This window comes from Protopterus annectens, chromosome 8.part1 (assembly GCF_019279795.1).
Source record: "Protopterus annectens isolate FY-2018-M chromosome 8.part1, PAN1.0, whole genome shotgun sequence".
NCBI lineage: Eukaryota > Metazoa > Chordata > Ceratodontiformes > Protopteridae > Protopterus > Protopterus annectens.
Window position 1 is genome coordinate 376,579,595 of NC_056742.1, and position 19,429 is coordinate 376,599,023.

Consider the following 19,429-nt stretch of genomic DNA (forward strand, 5'->3'; position numbering starts at 1 on the left):
TAACAGAAAACAAGTTTCCTTAGTGGGATAAACTAGGGGATACACAGTGTAACTATACTACAAGGGTAAAAAATTAACTATATCTAAGAAAAATACAAGGTAAATATGAGCTAATAATAGAAAAAAAAAGATTAATACGACCTGAGCCAGTAAAAGCGCAATCTCGTAGCTGAAGCGGCAAATGAGATCTGGGTATCTAGCGCCAACCATTGTGGGATAGGGGAAGCCTCGAGCCAGTAAATAGCTCTCGAGCTTTAGTAGATAGCAGAGTCGGAGCCGAGGATCGGCTCCGAACCCAACCAGCAAGAATGAAGGCGAGATAGACAACTTAACATTAGGACCCTTCCCATGAGTATTAGGTTGAATCTCAACCAGTAAAACCCTCAAGGAGGCAAAGACAACAGAACAGGGTAAACAGCACACCTCAGAATCACTCCACTACAAAGGTCTCCATGAATAACAATTGATTTGCATTTGTTATTTGTAAGACCGTTTTCCTGAAAATCTAGTCTCACAAATACTTTAATTTTTTACATACCTGCTCCCCAACAATTCATCAGTAAGCTTAGAATACTCACATAGTTATTACTCATTAATGTAAAGGATGGCAAGGAAGTCATCCACATGAGTTCAAAGGTACCCACCATGCCAGCATTGCAAGCGATAAATAATGTTGTCCTCCACAACTATCACAGTCTATGTATTCCAATCTGCTGCATCCGTCTCAAGAGGAAACAAGGACAGGACTGGCAAATAAATGAACATTCCTACAGTGAGCAGACAGCAACCTAACACAGAAGTTATGTAATATTACTTACCACCAGCCCACAGTAAACCAAGTTGCCAAGGCTAACGACACTGCACCTATACTCTATAGCTCCATATCATGTGTGGCACTACAAAAAATAAGTTGTGTACTTACCATAATGTTCTGAGTTGTTGCCTTTCATTTGTCTTCAACCTATGGGACTCAGCGATATACACAAGCATTGGAGCCAAAATCCAAGTTCCTCCCCTACCCATAATGCCCCCCTCTCCCTCCCTCCTCCTCTCAGATCAAGTTTGCTGCAGGACAGCATACTCAGCCCACAGCAGAGTACCGTATCCCCAACCACTGAAGGTATACACACACACCAGCCTCAAACCCAGGACCAAGAAGTTGATAAGCCTGAGCCTGCATCTGTCCGGTCCACAACACAAGTCCAAAGACAGAGGGGAAGGAGGGAAGGACAGTTGAAGACAAATGAAAAGGTACAACTTAGATGGAACGTTATGGTAAATACACAACTTCTTTATATGAAGTTGTTTTCATTTGGTTTTCAACCTATGGGACAGAGTCCCTAGCTACAATAACAATGGGATGCCCTCATGGAAGGATATTCCCAAGCAAAGCAGAGACAAAGCAAGCTCTGCTCCTGGAAAGAATGCCCAATTTGTAATGGGAAATAAAAGTATGTGAAGAAGACCAAGTGTCAGCAGAGCAAATGTCATCAATAGGAACCCTGGACCAAAAGGCCGCAGAAGACAACACTGACCTGGTGGAATGCGCCAGGACAGGGCCAGGTAAAGGCATACCTGTAGTGCGATAACCTGTAGAGATGCAACTGGAAATCCAATGAGCAAGGGTGACTTTAGAAATAGGCTTTCCCAAACGGGGTTTTGAAAAAGATGCAAAAAGTTGATCAGACTGTTGCAAAGTTTTGGTTCTATCCACATAAAAACATAACTGCCTATGGATGTCAAGCAAATGCAATTTGTATTCCCATTTATTCTGATAAGTTGGAAAGAAAACTGGCAAATGAATCACCTGGTTAATGTTAGCTTTGGACGCCACTTTTGGCATGAAAGAGGGGTTAGTAGGAAGAATCACTCTGTCCTTATGGAAGACAAGTTAAGGAGGCTTAACTGACAATGCCTGTAATTCAGAGACCCACTTGGCAGAAGGCGGCCATCTTCCAAGAAAGAAACTGTAAATGTGTGGTGGCAGCTCATTCTGAAGGAGGAGAAACTAGGGCCTGCAGAACCAAAGCAAGATCCTAAGGAGGCATGGAGTCCTTGACTGGTGGCCCAAGAAGGAAAGTACCCTTCAAAAAGGCCTTGCAGAGTTTAGAAGAAGCCAGGGAGGCAGAATTCTCACCCACGTGGAAACTTGAGATGGCTGCCAAATGAACTTAAATCATAGAAAAACTTGCTCTGTTGTAGAAGATATGAGGTAGAAAATCCAAAATGGCAGGAACAGGAGCTGTAAAAGGATCCAACGTATGCTCTGACGTCCATATGGAAAAACATTTCCACTTACTGGAGTAAATTTTTCTAGTAAAGGCCTTACGAGCCGCATCCAAAATCTTTTTAACTGGTGAAGACATCCAGGGAGTTCTCACCATAAAAGGAACTTGAGCAGCTGCAGGGTGAACTTCAAGCTAAGTCCAGATGTGGAACCCCTGATGGGTGTGAGAAGAGATTTAGAACCAGATACTCAGTCCCACCAGATGAGACCAAAGAGTGGGGAACCAAACTTGGCAAGGCCAGAAGGGGCAATGAGGATGACTTTGCACTTCAACCACTGTGCTTTCTGAAGAAACTTGGGGTTCAGAAGAAGAGGAGGGGTAAGCTTAAAATAGACCGGAGAGCCAAGCATGGACTAGAGCATCCCTGGGTGATTTTGGTGGGGGGATCAGGGTGAAAAACTCTCTGCACTTAGTGTTGGAAGGAGAGCAGAAAAGATTGCAGCAAGGATGATGCAATTTCCAAAAGATCATGTCCACCACAGATGGATTCAGGAACCACTCATAAGTCATCAGAATGGTTTTGTTAAGTCTGTCTGCTAGAATGTTAGACTTCCCAGGAATGTGCAACTGCCACCAGGAAACAGCTGGAAGAGACTGACTGCCCAATTCCATAATCTCATGGCCTCATAGCATAGGGGATAATAACTGGTCCCCCTCTGTTTGTTGCTATACCAGACAACATATATGTTGTCCATCTGGATGGCAACTGTCTTGGTAGGAAGAAAAGCTTGAATGGTTTGCAGCACGAGAAGCACTGCTCTCATTCCCAGGACATGATATAAAGATTGTCCGCGTGCCTTGGACCATCCATCCCATGCAATGCCCCTCCAAACAAGCTGGGAGGTGTCCATGGTCACTGTGAGCAAGGGGGAAGGAAAAACAAATGGACTGCCCAAGAGGAGGTTCGGGGACTGGAGCCACCACCTTAGAGACTACCAAAAAATCCGGGACATCCGAACCAGATAAGAAAGAGGAAGATTGAGTAGGGACCACTGCATCGCTAATGTCCACTGCAGGATCCTCACTTGTAGCCTCGCAGTATGTAGTACAGATGTCATGGCTGCCATAGACCCCAATGCCCGAAGAACCATCCCTGCTAGAGAACAAGGAGTTTATAGTATAAACCCCACATGTTGCTGAAGTGAAAGTATCCTGTCTTGCGGCGGAAACAAGCTGCTCTGCACCGTTTCCAACCAGGCGCCTATAAAACTGAACACCTGAACCAGTTCCAAGTTCAATTTGACCAAACTGATCGACATGCCTAGGGAAGATGCTAGGAGAAGGAGGTAATCCCTGGCCTGAAGAGGCCGATGTCTGGTGGGAGCAGAGAGGAGCCAGTCATTGAGGTAAGGAAACACAGGGATCCCTGCAGTCTCAAGTGAGCTGCCACTACTGCCATCATTTTGGTAAACACCCGGGGGGCTGTGGTAAGTCCAAAGGGGAGTACTCCAAAGTGGAAGTAATTGGCTCCCAGCCTGAAGAGAAGGAACCTTCTGAAGTGCCTATTCATTTTTATGTGATAGTATGTGTTCTGAAGGTCTATGGAGCATATCCAGTCATTGTTCTGCAGAAAGGACAAAATGGACTGTAAGGTGACCATCCAAAACTTTGTTCTGGCAACAAACAGGTTCGGGGCAGTGAGATCCAGAATGGGTCTGAAGTCCCCCATTTTCTTTGGCACCAAAAAGAAACTGGAATAAATACCTGATCCAGACTGGTCTGAGGAACGGACATGATGCCTCGTTTTTCGAGCAGCCTGGAAATCTCTATGGCTGCCGCCTCCCATTGACCAGTTGGAACATCTGAGAGGTTTCTCCTTGGAGTGGGGGATGAAGAAATGTGATGGAATAACCTCTGGATATAATTTGAAGCAGCCTATGATCATTTGTGATGGACTCCAAGGCTGTTGGGTGCAAAGAGAGGCGACCCCCCAACTCCCTCCATTGTACAGCAGTCTGGCAATCCCAAAGGATTTCTGAAAGAGTTTGTCCGAGAATGAATCTTGAGACCCTTGGTTCCTTGGAACTCCTCTGCCATGAGGACAGCATCTGTCATCTTCCCCTCTGCCCCTAGGGGAAGGTTCACCCTGAACTTCCTAGGAACAGCCCTGAGACTTGGGTCTATATTAGAAGACAGAAAGATTACTTCAGCGAATGCTCACGAGCGAAAACTCCGGTAATCGAACTGCTGATTGTGGGGGGCTGCACCCCCCACTAACTATATATTCCAACTCCAAGATCGCACTACAGTGAGGAAAGGGAAAAAATCCCACTCCTCACTGTACCACGACCCCACAAATACCCTTTAGTTTACCAGTGTTTTCGCTCATGTGAGCATTCGCTGAAGTAAACTTTTGGGTTTATAATATAGACCCTGAGACTTTTGGAACCACAACGTCTTGTCCAATGCTGGTTCCTAGAGTAGGTCTGTTGCAGGGTAGACAAGCAGATCCTGATGGCAGACAAGATCTTCCCATCTTTCTCACTCTGCGCAAGAATATCACAAGCAGTAAGTCCAAACAAGATGGAATCATCAAAAGGGGCATTTGTGAAAGATGCCTTGAAGAATTCAGAAAAAGCACAAAGTCAGAGCCAAGCATGTTGCCTAATGGCAACGCCTATACCGGCCGTCCTCAAGGTACACTCAGTAGCATGAGAAAGTAACCTCATGGACATGTTTGAAATGGCTGTCAATGTGGCCTTTCTGGAGGAGAAAACCTTCTTCTCCGACACGGCTCCTGTGGCAGGTGCTAAGAGTACCTTGACCAGGTCTCTCTGCAGTGCGGTGATGTGGGCCAAATAGATCAGTGCACACACAGCAAAGGTGGCTGAAGCGAAAACTTGCATCCCAAAGCAGTTAATCACCACAGACTCCCTGTTTGGAGGATGGGCCGAAGAGCTCTCCTGAGCCAGCTCCTTCTTGGTGGCTACTGCAACCACCATGGCAATGACTGGGGAACCCTTGGACCAATGAGGCCAGTCCTATGGGCACTAAGCACCCTTTCCGGGCACTTGGGAAGGGGATCAACCATGTCCGGTTCCTTCCATGACTTGCGGGAGACGAGATCTACCAACAGATCTGGAGGGGAGGGACACCCAAGATGTAGAGGGTCCTGTGCCAAATGCCTCCAGGAATATGGACTCATCAGGGTTGGGTTTACGGGTAGACCATCCACCTCTCTGACACAGGATCTCTATAATGTCTCCGAATGAGACATCATCAGGAGGTGATCTAGAGGACCCCCCCCCTTATCCAAGTCTGTATCTTCCGTGAGAGATACCGGGGGGAATCTAAGTGCCTCCTCTTGCACATATGCTTCCTAGGTGCCTTCTTGGGGGAATATTCTGGAAAGGACTAGGAATATTCAAGGGGTTCCTGAAAGGGAACATCCTGGGGAGGTCTGACAACAGGTTGTCCCTGAGGAGGCAGGATGGATGACTCTGCCCAGAAACAGAAGAAGCAAGGGTGGGTTCCATGGAGGGAAGTGTTAAGGCCCTCAAGGGAGCAGAGAGGACCCTCTCCACCACTTCAAAGGCCGAAGGTGAGCAGACCCCAGAAGACAGCGCCACAGGAGATGAAGCCGCTGACGGAGCCTCCCAGAGCACCACCCCCAGCACCTGAGGATTTAGAGCAGTTTCCCAGCACTGACCCCCCAAGAGAAGAGACAGCTCTGTTAGCTTCACAGCCGAAGCCAACCCCCCCAGAGCCAAAGCTGAAGGAACAGCTCTGAGAGTTGGTAAGGTGCGACGCCATCGGAGTCGAACCGCTCAAGGTAATCTTTGGCCTCGAGGTACAAGAGACCGTCAACACCAACATCAGGAAACCTCAGGCCCAAGAACTCCAAAGCCAAAGGTTGGTTCGGAGAATGAGAGATTGGGAAAAATCTAGGCTACAGGTCACGGCTCTGGAGGGGGATGGAGCAGCTAAAACCCCAAGCTGTATCTGAGCCCAGCGAAACTTCATCATCATCCTGTCCACCTCAGCTTCCGACAGGCTCCGCTTGGACCAGAGAGAGGATGCCACCGACCCCAGCCTGGAATGGTGCCAAGGAGAAGCAGGGATAGGAGAGTTGGTGCAGGAACTTGCTGGCTCTGGGGAGAAATGGGGTGATTAGACCCAAGGAGAACCCTGAACCACTACAAGCCGAGACTTAGTGGGCAGCTCGGTTGAGGAAGCCCAGTCAGGAGACTGCTTCCTATGCTGCTCCCGATCTTTATATCTGGCCCGTTCCCCTTCTCCAGGCTTCTTGGTGGAGGTTTGAGCCCCAGAAGCAGAAAAAGGACCTGAAGAAGTCTGAGAAGTCGAGGGCAAAAGGCCTTTTAAATTCAACTTGTTCCTCCTGTCAGTAAGTGCCCATTGATTAAAAGGTGGACCGCCCCCCAAGCATACCATGCAGAGAGTGTTGGCATCAGATAGAGGAATCTTATGCCCACACTCCATACACTTTTTAAACTCAGCTGGTTAGGAAGGGCAGGCACAGGGCAAAAACACACAGAAGAGAGAGAGAGAGAAAAGAAAGAGGAACTCAGAACAGGTTTTTTTTAAATCCATATAGCACACTAATGTGAAGTAGAAAGGAAGGGTAGGATGAGGAGAGAGAATATTAAGGGAAAAACACCTACTTTGGCAGAAAAAGAACACTCTGAAAACCCCTGGAAGAACTCAGAAACATGGTCCCATGCTGTTTGAACAAGCAGCAATGAGATCTGAGGGGAGGAGGGACAGTGGGGCATTACGGGTAGGGGAGGAGCTCGGATTTTGTCTCCAATGCTGGTGTATACAGCCAAGTCACAGCAGACCTCGGATCTGAGTCCCATAGATTGAAGACCACATGAAAACAACTTCAGGTGGGTCTCAAGACTCATCAAAGAAACCGAAACTCAAACAAAATAAATGAGAAGTTGGAAATGCACAGTTACACCATTAGTAGTTTTTGTGTTTTTGAGGGACTGTGTCCAGCAAACTCCTGCTACTTATATACATCCATCCAGATACATATTTGTAAAAAAAAAAAAAAAATATATATATATATATATATATATATATATATATATGTGTGTGTGTGTGTGTATGTGTGTATACTGTATGCTTGGACTTAATATATAGTTCCCTTATTCCATATTTAGAGTTTCTGAGGACTGCAACTACAGTACCAGCAGACACAATACTCAACTACCCTAAGATGCAGGTGTTTCCTTACCACTGATAGGACTGTCAAGTACTGAAAGTCTGATGAAAACCAGCTTAAAAAATAACAGAACTAAAGTTAAGGGAATGTACCAAACCAGCATATTCACAGTAATTTGCTATTTTGCACATTTGTAATTACTGAAGTATGCCAACTTGCTGAATACAAAAACAAATACAAGTAATGCATAGCTTAAGCCTGCCACTTCTGAGATGCATGAAAATCGTTCCTTATGGAAATGGTCAGCAGCCCTGCACTCAATAAAATTCAATGTGAAAATGTGAAAACAAGTCTGCATGCTTCATTTGCAGGAACTAATATTTCAAGATACCAAAGCAAACTGCTGAAGATGAAATACTTCCTTTCATCTTTCTCAAATATTATTTTAATGCAAATTAAAAATAAACTAGAGAACGATCATTTTAAACAAGTTAAGAATGTCAATAAGCAATTAAATATTTTCCCAAATATGTTACTTACATGTGACCTTGATTCTCTAGGAAGCAATGAGCAAAGGGTCTGTCTGTTTCGATTATGAGCATCAAAGTCTACAAATATTACGGACCAGGAACATCCCTGCAATTAAATAAAAATATCAGAGTGAAATACACTGATACATTGTAGGAGAGTGCACACAAGTAGTAGGCCATATTATCTAGTAAGTGAGGCACAACTAGGCATGTGTGATAAATGTCAAAGATAAGGGAAGCAACTTACAACACTAAGGCAATCCGAGGCACTTAATCAATACATGATAATACATTCACTTTTATTATTAGTTGTATTTTTTTTTTTATTTCCAGTAAGAGTCATGTGATGTGAAAAATGCACTATATAAAACTGCAGTGGAATTCCGCTTCTCGTAGACATGATTAACTGACACAGCCGCTAGTCAGGAGCCACGACAGCTTATACATATTTAATACGATTTGTTACTATTCTACTTGCTGTAGCATTAAAATGATTATCAGCATGACGGCACAAGAAAAATGACTGATGTGCTAAGTCATAAATCAGACACGCAGACAAACTAAAGAATCGAGCTATATTGCAATCATGAATTTATGCAGCAAGGAAATCAACTCCCAGTGTCTCACAAAATTAAAAAAAAAAAACAAATCACACTACTGATTGTTGTTAAATTGATAAAAACAGCAACTGTTACAGCTACAGATATTATTATAATGAGAGGACTTTAATTATAGTTCTATGACAAATAGTCCTGCAAAGCTACAACAAAAGGAGGTAGTCTTTTAATTGGAGAGCTTAGAATAGAATATTCCACAGAATAATTGTTCGTCATGCTTAAATATAAAAGTACAGAAAAATAAACAAAAGAAAGGTTTGTACACTATTATCTCTTTCAACTAAAATGAAACAATTACTTCAAGAGAAGTTAATTTGCACACTAGGCCACTACATAATAACCAATGATCAAATAATATACTAAAGCAGGCACACCTCTCCTATTATAAACAATGTGCAATATTCCCACAACCATGGTAACAATCTCCAACACAACCCCCAAGCAAAACAGGTTCTTCAGTGATGCTACATACAGACTAACTGAGGAGTATAGCATGGTCTGCAGCATCTGAGAAACACAAGTTTAAAAATAATAACTGCATTTTGTAGTATCACAGAGAGAAGCATTACCTAAAGCAAAAAGCACATATACAGTGGGGTACTGCAGAGCTGATGACCATGCTGAGAGATATCCTTCAGCATTTCAGCGACCTAAAACACTGAACGTAATAGCAGCATGGGCACCACTGAAAGCCAGCTGTGAAACACCGCAGGACATGTGATAAAGCACAAAGCCATGAATGTGCTAACTTGATCACCGAACAGTAACAAGAACATTGCTTTTTTTGGCAGAGTTCCTATGAATGACCACTGTTATGTACTTTCTTCTCATTTACAAATGACAACTTGGCTTACTGCAAATAAAGCAGATCCATTATTTTCTTTTTAAACCCTTCTGTGGATGACAAATACATCTTCAGGTCTACAGTTTCAATGTTGCTTTTGCCCAAATGTCTTTCAAACATTTTCAAAGCTTTATCTCCTAAAGAAAGACATTGTATGAAAAAAACAGTAAGCATTGCAATTAATATAACTGAAACAAGTAACTGTCTGTACTGTGGACTGTTAATAACATTCAAGGGTAAATTTAGGAAGATGTTGGAATCCTTTAAAATTATGGAGAACCAGATGATGTGACATACAAATCACATATTTACAAGATAGTATCAGAAACAAAAAAGCAATCAAGTCAACAATTAGGTGTAGATTCAAGCCTGAGTCAGCATTTTAAGACGTATACAGACAAAAGTAGACGGGTATGCTTGATGATGAGCCCTGTTAATTAAATACCCCCTGTGGTACTGTACTATACTCCCTTTTTATAGTCCTTACCAGTCTTTAATCTTCTTGCTTATTTCGTTTTCTTTTGTCACCTGTCTGATGAACGCATTTTTTTTTAATTTTATGGTACTTTTCCGTTATCGGGGCAACAGCTCTAATGAGCTGTTGTTGGAAGGTTAGCACACGTGGTCGCACAGATCACTCTGCTGCCGCTGATGTGAGAACAGCCCTCAGTTTTTACTTGAAATTGTGGACAAAAAAAGCAGTAAGGACATTTTTGCAGCTAGTGTATCCCATTTGCATTGTAAAAGACAAAGTCCCTTACTCTTACACGGCATCAGTGAAGGTAACCGTTTTAGAGGGACATCAACGAAAGGGGCATGCTTATCATACCATATGAAAACGCTGCGAAGGCTAGCATCGCCAAGAAGCACTGCATCTGATTCACACTAGCATACTCCGTCTTACACCGGCCATCTCATGCGCACTTTTACAAGACTGACAGTGGAGCATACCAGTCAACATGCTTTCAGTGATGATGACAGCAGAACTGTATACGAGTGCACTTCTTTGAAGCGATTAAACATGCAATCACTGATGACAGCAGAAATAATTAACTGAAATCCTGTACTGCTGTTAATGATCTACTAATAAATTTTCAGGTTCTCAAATATTAGCTTCAAAATGGTAATTCTAAAAGTATATTTACGGGGGAAAGGTTACATACATGTAGACATTTACTGGAATGTAGACATTCCAGTAAAGTTTGGCAATACGCAAAAACGTAGTATTTATCACACTGCCTGTGGGGGAGCACTGCCCACTCCTCCCTTATGGCAATGGTCTACAGTTGCGTATTGTTTTTAATGAAAAAATATTGGACTAAACTGGTTTTATGAAAGGTCAACACACAATATATTTTCTTTACTTATATAAAATCATTGCGACCTCATGCTAACCTTACAACAGCTCATTACAGCTGTTGCCCCGATAACGGAAAAGTACCAATTTTATTTTATTACTCCAGTGCTGCTGCTAATTCTACAGAAAATCAAATGCTCTTTGTTTCTTCTTTTGCTTCTGCCACCCTGCTAGGCACAAACAAAAATGACTGGTGCTCCTCCATCGTTTACATTCGTTCACTGTACTCCCAACAGTTACATTATGACATCACTGAAGGTCTTCTTTGTGTAGGTAGTTTGGAGCAGGGGTTTAACACTATGTACTGCCAGACTTGCACCCTATAGTAGTCCTAAATTTGATTTTCAGTCACCACCTGCATACTGTGAGAATCTGAGCAAGTCCCTGAAGCAGGTACTGCTCCTGAGTCACCTCTGAAAGTGACTGAGTTCACTAGGCTTACTTATTTAAAAAATTAGTTATTAGTATTAGGTCTGCATTTCTGCAAGTTCCACCACTCTAAAATTAAGGACTATCAGCACTGAATGCCAAGATTTAAAAAGGCATCTGATTTTATGATCTCCACAATCCCCAATATGAGCAACTTTAAGAAGTTTCCAAAAGATTCAGGATCATATTTCTGCTTCTCATTATTTTTATTAGCCCACTGAGCCTGTCACTTGAAGTGAAACAAAGACCATTTGTACTAGTATGAATTTACCACACTTATAAGGTCTAACACACAAATGTTATTCTAACAAATTAACACCCCACCATGATCTGTAGAACATTTGTATCCCTTGATTTCCCCGAAAGAGGATGCCGTCTATAGAGAGTTATCTTATAGGTTCATAGATTAGTATACGGCTAACTGCCCTTATGAGCCATTTTAAGCCTAGTCAATTACCCCATGTGAGAATCAAACCCTACAACTTGTACCTGTAAGGTAAACACTGTAACCATGGTAACACCGTATCTGCCATTACAAATACCTCAGTCCCTACCCCAATAGCAACAAAGCTTCAGCATTTCTCTCTTTCGCCCCCTGATCTCTACACCGTTGAAAACTATTCATTTTTAAATAAATATTCCTACCCTTCCTGCTAATAATTCCTTAACAATTTATACCTTAGCTTTGCTACATTCCAGTTCATGATTATTTACGGACCATGCTTTGGTTACAGAAAATTAAAACAGGCTCACACCTGATGCAGCAGTGGATTGTTAGCCAGATACCACAGCATAACAAGCAAACCTTCATTTCTTGACCTGCATCAAAGCTCACACATTCTTTTTTAATATTGTACACATTTATTTAACTGGGTAAACCATCAAGCTGTAGGTACCTGTTTTCAGGGTGACCAAGAAGCACTGTCTGGTTAAGTGAGAATCAGATGGATCGATCCAACCATGAGCTGCCAGCGTCGTGAAGTTATTCTGCAGGTATAGGGCCAAATGTGGCAATCTACTAGTGCTAGTCTAGTCATGTATTACCTGCAACCTCTCATGATGCTGCTGGAGAGAGTGGTGTTGAACTGAAACAGGACAGGTGTTAATACACTCACTATGGAATATAAGACTGAGCAAAAAAAAAATACCAACATCAAGACTGTAAACATCAGCAATTAAACAGCGTTCCAGTCCTGATTTTTTCAGATGTGTAACAGTCCCGACTCAGTCGATACAGTGTAAAACGTATGCAACCTACACACAACTGCATTCACTGTAGAGTTACAGAAGGGCACCTTCTTGCTTCTAATAAAGGATGATATCACCTACTTTTGGTATGGGTGATGCAGCATACCATTATAACCAGTGTTGCATGGGATGTCAGACACATGACAAACAAAGATTCGATACTTCTAAGTAAAGGCTTAACGAAGACACAGCTCTGTCATTTGTCACATTTAGGTTAATAGGTTCATACTAGGCTATCTGCCCTAGGGCATTTATAAGCCTAGCCAGAATGTGTTTGGCTTTCGCCACCCATTTTAAATTTATTTTGCTATGCCCTTTTTCGAGGTTAGTATACTGTGCCTCTGTCTAACAGTGACACAGAAGTGATACCCGGGGTAAACCTATGATCTCCCATCCACTCATCAAGATTCCTCTTGAAGAGAGTCAATGAGGGACTCTGCCTAACCTGGATTGGGATTTTATTCCAGAGTGAAGGGAGCCTCTGGGTTATGAATCTGTCCCTCCAGCATGTCCTATTTATTTCAGTGCTGAGGTTCAAGTCTCTCGAGCGCATAGCTCGATGGGATTTTGATTTTCTGAGGTGCAGCATGTCCATTAATTCCGGGTTGGACATTTCCTTTGGCCTTCATGATTTGGACTGACACATTAACTGACAAAGCCTTTTCCCAGACCCAGCAGTAAGTTCTACAAGTTCTTTTGTTGCAGCCAGTGATGTGTAGCTGTTATCTACACAGTAGTAAAAACAGAGCACAATGCAGAATATTACAGTCTGCTGAAATCTCCTGTAACAGGTCTATTCAGATTCAGCTGCTAGTCACAGATACCTCAACAAACCTACTGAATCTAACCAATCAAGACAGTGTGAGGGATGGTGTGCACACTAGCTAAAACTAACATTTAGAAGACTAAAAAAAAAAAAAAAAAACACTCGGCTGCTTTGCTTGATAAGCTTTAAATATGCCATCAAATATATTTTAGAAGATTACAGCTAGTACAAATCAAAGCAATTCAGTAGAAAAAAAAATCACACTGTTTCTACACTCAGGGTTCAGTCATTCAAAGCACTGTCATTATAAGGGAATGCAGAATCAAACCATCCGACTTATTGCATCTGGGCTGCATCTTATTATGAGAACATAAAACACACTTCTTTCGGCTTTTCCCAAACACACTGATAAAGAAAAACAGAACATTACATTAGTATGGCAGTCCCCACTGGGCCAATTTTGGGATACAACTCATTACAAAATAATACCAACTGCTTATAAAGGAACCAGGAATAGACAGAAGATCAAAATATGAAAAATATACTTTTTAGTTTTTTTGAGAGCTTTCCTTTAAGTAGGCCTGAAACTTATTTCTGAGAAACATGTTCTAAAATTGTATACACGTTTTCATTCTGGACAGGTGTAGTTTCAGAGTCTTTTTTCTTTATGTTTTTTGCCCCCACACCTGCCTCACAACAAATACCCCCCCTCCCCTATCAGACTCAAGCTCATTTTTCAGGGCAATCATTTAGGCAGCCACATGGGGTAATTGTGTCCTTGTTGGCATCCAGGCAAAGAGAACATTTGTTAATGACTTAAATTCTCCCCTTGTGTGAGGAAACATGTAACCTGCATCACTGAGGGAGCCATTATGCCTTCACCTACACAAGTAAATGCTCCTCTACACTCTACCTGATAAAGGCTACTGCCAATCATAGCTTGGAGTGTCACAAGCCTGAAGGACTGACGCTTGTGACTGACTCCATGTCTTCCCTAGGATGGACATGTCCATCTTCTCTGCCATCATCAAGCGTTCAAGCTGCTAATCGAACTTGGGTCATTTAGCCATAATCAGGGCATTATCTTTCTGGGCTAGCTAAGCCATGGTGGTACAGCGGTAGCACTGTTGCCTCACAGCAAGAGGATCTCCTATTCGATTCACGGCTGGAGTGCCTTCTGTGTGGAGTCTGCATGTCCTCACCGTGGTTGAGTGGCCTCCGAAAGACATGCGTGAATGGGTGTGCCTTCGCTGAAGGTTGGGTGTCGGGCTGGCAACTCGGCACCATAAAAAAAAAATCTTCTGCCAATCATTAGCGGACCAGAGTTCCGCTATGGCAACCCCTATCCAGGAAAAGCCGAAAAGACAAACATCTCTCTGGGCTAGCTGAGCTCCTTTTTTAAATGGATAAACAACATTAACTTGCCATATCAAAGCTACCCATATCTGCACTGCATCTGTAACAAGAAAGGAAAATGGGAACAAGAAGTTTATACACTTACGGATTCAAACAAGGACAGTGAAGGCTTCCCATACGAGAAAAAAAAAGCATCAGGATTTCTTTAAAAAAAAAATTAAAATGTACTGCACATATGACACGCACAAATCTAAAGGAGTCGGTCTATATTTGGCATTTTTGTTATCAAAATGCATGGCAAATACAATCAACTCACTGCAGGTATTACTTAACAAGGAAAGTTAGTGATGATTGTGTTAGATGTTGGCACAGGGATTTATTTAAACTTGAAGACTAGATTGCAAGATGGAAAATATGTTTTAAAAGCAAAAATGCACTCACTTTGGTGGTAAGAATCAGTTTAAGAGACGGCTGAAGGAAAAAGCAGTTACTGCAGGTCAGACAATAAAGCATTCCAAGAAGGAAAAAAAGGTGGTGGCAAAAGAAACAGGATGATGAGATGTACTATCAGCAGCAAAAAGTGCCTTAACTTTATTCTCCCCTTACAGTAAGTACTCCTCATACAACACTTTGAGTAATGTGCCCTTTTCTGAAAGCTGTTTAGAGTATGAAAAAAAACAGCAGATACGACTATCAGCTGTTTTATAAGAAGGCTATCTATGCTGGAATTCAGCTACCCCTACTCAGTACAGCACTGAAATGTTCTCCAGCTCCTGTTTTCAGGGACAGGATACAATAACAGCTTGGCAAGAACAGTATATTCAACTCCTATACTTCTCGGTTTGAGAACCACATAATGACTAAGCACATAAACCAAAAAAAAACAATTATATGATTATACACATTTGTAGGATAAGCTGATTCTCCCCACAGAACAAGGTGGTTTAAGGTTATCTTGATTTGAAAGAGTACTTTGCATTTAATGCTTATCTAATAAAGCCTCATTAAATAAACTACAGTGTTTGGAGAATTCATTCTGAAAAGTACACAAGACTTGGCCCATAAAGGAGAGACTAGCACCTGTTCAGCACAAGTTTGGGTAATTAACAATAAAGACTTCCGTTCCAGTCTCATTCCGTTTTTTTCCAGTTAAATCTAGTATGCTGCAGTCTAATAAAATCTTACACTCTGAAAACAAATCATGTAAACCTTTCTTTATCAAATTCACATGTTAATTTTTTCCAAGTGTCTCTCCTGCAGCATAGCTGTTTGCACTGTACATTTTATAATACAGTTCACTACTCTTTCTTTTTGTGTGTGTCTGTGAGACCATTTACGGTTAAAGACAATACAGAAACCATCATTAACTTAAAAAATTATTCCCACTTTTATGTGTAACAGCTTTTTTGTTACGTGTCTAGGTCCAAGTGTTGTGTTACATGCTTACAGTAATGTTTGGCAGATTGATCTTTCATACTGTTGCTTCTTGTCATATCCATTTGAGCCTATGTCACATCTTACCAAACATTTTGTTTTATATGCTGTAGGGGGACTGGACACACTAAAGATTGGCCCTAGGCATGAGTGCGTGCATGCATGTGTGCGCCTTCTGTGGAAGGCTGGGCGTCGGGCTGGTAACTCGACAATGTAAAACTCCACTGCCAATCATGAACGGACAGGTGATCCACTGTGGCGACCCCTAACCGGGAAAAGCCGAAAGAAGATATATGTGTGTGTGTGTTTGTGTGTGTAGCAAGCAGAAGCTTATAAATCAAAGTGGAAAAATATGATAAGGAAATGGGGGGGGGGGTGGGATTCAACAAAGATTGACCAGGATTTTAGATGCAAGTCCTTCAGGGGAATAACTAATGGTCAGAGGCAGTTCTTAAATGCTTTATCCCATGCATGGGTCCCCTCAAATTACTTATGGTATGATCCCACTTATTCTCACTAAAGTTCATACATAATTATTGATTAACTGATTATTAATTATTGACCATGGAATGGGTAAAGGCCAATCTAACAGTAAATGGGAGAGGTTAATTCAAGCACCAAAAGTGAAACTGGCTAGACTTAAAATGGCCTGCAAGGGCAACTAGCCTAGTACTTACCAATGAACATATAATCCTATGAGCAATAGAAAATATCATATTCGTGATGCAGCAGAAAGTCTTCTGCTAACTAAACCAGAGCAATTTATTTATTTACTGACTGACTGACATTTGCTGACCAGGAAAGTCCACTGGGTAAGAAACCCATTTTCAGTGGAGGCTCAAGGCGAAAGGTTCGAGTTACCGATCAAAATTTTTACAAGATAACATGTACAATAAAAAACAGCGTACAAAAATGTTTACACAATTTCCTACGGATTAGTAGTATACAGAGTAGAAAGTTTTATACAATCCGGTTAGGTGTTACGGCATTCATTGCTTGGAGGAAAAAAGATAGTAGATACATTCATAAGAAACAGTTAATTTAAGCACTTCAATACATGGGAAGTTTAGGATTTAGCTTAATAATGATTATAGAAACAAGACAGTGACTGACATACCTTAACTGGTGTAGAAAAGTCAATGAAGTTCAGAGGATTTACAAATTATTACTTGAAACTGAAGAGAGTCAGACTAGTCAGCAAAATCTTAGAATCTGTTTATAGTTGTCTATAGTTCTGGGCATAAGAACAGATATTCTTAAGACAGTAGCTTTTTAGGGCGAATTTGAAGGTTTTTATGGAATCAAGTTGTGTAATAGAGGGGGGATAGGGCATTCCATAATTTTGCTATGGAGTGGGAGTACAGGCTTTGTCCAGCTCTCTCACTGAGTTTAGATATGCTTAGAAGCTGTTTATTAGTAGACTAAAGATTCTGGGAGGGGATGTAGGATTGTAGGACAGGATGAAGTGAAGGGCAGTTTTCTGGGTTGTATAATAGTTTATGAGCAAGAGTTAGTCGGGTGTAAAGAAGGCAGTGGGGGAATTCAAACCATTTCAGTTAGTTAATGGCCTGGCAGTGATGTGTGCAGTTTGGTAGGCCAGAGTCAAATTTTGCAATTTGATAATAGCAAAATTGTAGTATGTCACTTAGAGATGTGTGAAGTTGGTAAAGATTGGGGGCGGGGCATAGAAGAAGGAAGGGACTAGCAGGGCATTTGCTAGTTTTATTTTTGTGGGTTTATGAATGTAGAGTTTATGTCTGTAGAGTTTCCTAGTTTAAAATGTGTTTTTTTTTTTATTGTATTAAGAATATGTTGTTCGAAGGATAGTTTGTCATCTAGAGTAATGCCTAGTAAATTTGCTGTCTTCGCTACTTCAATTTTAGTCTTGTTTTGGGAGTACATTTTAAAGTCCTGTGGAGGTGGTTTAGATGAAAAAGGTAGTAACTTAGATTTTTTTAGGATTTAGTAGTAGCTGTGCTTTGTTTAGCCACATTTCTTTGGTCGAGAAGGCATTTTGTGCTATTTTTATGAGATCTGGGAAGTTGCTAGAGCAGGAAATGATAGTAGAATCGTCAGCATATTGGATGAGTGAACTTTATAGGGAGATTGTGTGGAGATTATTTATAAATATATTACAAAGCAAAGTTCCAAGAATGGACCCATGGGGGACTCCTGTCTTATTAACCAGATAACCGGATTGATTGTTTTGCCATCTGACAGATTGTTGTCTGATGTTCAGGTACTTGGCGAACCAGGTATGGGCATGTTTGGAGCATCCTAATATTGCTAGTTGTTGGAGTAGTTTAGTATGTGATACTGTGTCGAAAGCTTTGGACAGGTCTAATAAGACTACTGCTGTCAACAGACCAGAGTCCAGAGCTTCATTCACAATATCAGTAAAAAAAAGTAAGGCTGTAGAAGTAATGTGTGCAGGATGAAAGCCATGTTGGATTGGGGCAAGGAGATTATTGTCAGAGAGGTGTTTTAATAGTTCAGTGTGTATACACTTTTCCAATATTTTAGATAGTAGTGAGAGACTGGAAATGGGTCGATAGTTAAATCATTAGTATTGCCACCTTTATGCAATGGGGTTATGATGGATTTCTTCCAAATCTCAGGGACTGTGGATTCCGAGATGGTTCGGTTAATTAGAATACTGATGGGGTAGGCTACTGTGTCGGCACCAAGTTTCAAGTATTCAGAGGGGAGGTTAGCAGATAGGGAGCAAGGTTTTAATTTAGTTAGCAATTTAAATTCTTGAGAGGTGGGCACTGGTTTTAGGGAGAATACTGGGGTACTATTAATGGTTTCTTTGTGGAGTGAGGGATGTAAGCTGGGATTCTTATGAACAGGTTTTGAGGTGCTTATCTTCTTGTTGGGGGGTTTGCTTGTTATAGGTGGGGGTTCTTTGACAAGTTTAAGAATGCAGAAAAAAACTCCAAGTGACCACCAGAGCTGCAGGCATACAAAGTTTAATAAAATAGGTAAAACTGGATAAGCGTTTTCATACAGTGTTTGCTTCTTCAGATCCAAAAAACAAGCAACACAAACGAGTTTAAATCACAAAATGTTAGTTAAAAACAATCAATAAAAAGCAGCAATCAATCTTCTTATTGATGAGACCTCCTTTTCTTTACAGCAGGTTTTAAAAGCATGGTAGCATTAATACCTGGCAATTTATCAGCTTTCATTCTCGCTATCCAATGCATTTCTGCCAGTTCCACTCTATTGTTCAAATCACCTCCTCTCATATTCACTGGAACTAACTGCACCACAGTAAAATCAAATACAAGCCCCTCATTTGCAGAAACATGTTTGTCAAGTGCAGTGAAAGAATTCTTATTCCTAATATCACATAAATGCTGTAGGATACCCTCCTTCAGCATCCTAGTTTTCTTGCCTAAGTAAAAGGAGGCACATAACCTGCACTGA

General features: G+C 41.6%; 1 protein-coding gene across 4 annotated transcripts in view; it reads right to left on the reverse strand.

The window, feature by feature from the left end:
- Positions 1–19,429, reverse strand: part of PHKB (phosphorylase kinase regulatory subunit beta) — a 3,137,540-nt gene that overhangs the window by 1,158,261 nt on the left and 1,959,850 nt on the right. For all 4 annotated transcript variants that reach the window (XM_044081953.1, XM_044081952.1, XM_044081950.1 and 1 more), the window contains one exon: positions 7,957–8,052. In XM_044081953.1, the coding sequence (XP_043937888.1) occupies positions 7,957–8,052 (96 nt within the window). The remainder of the gene's footprint in view (positions 1–7,956; positions 8,053–19,429) is intronic.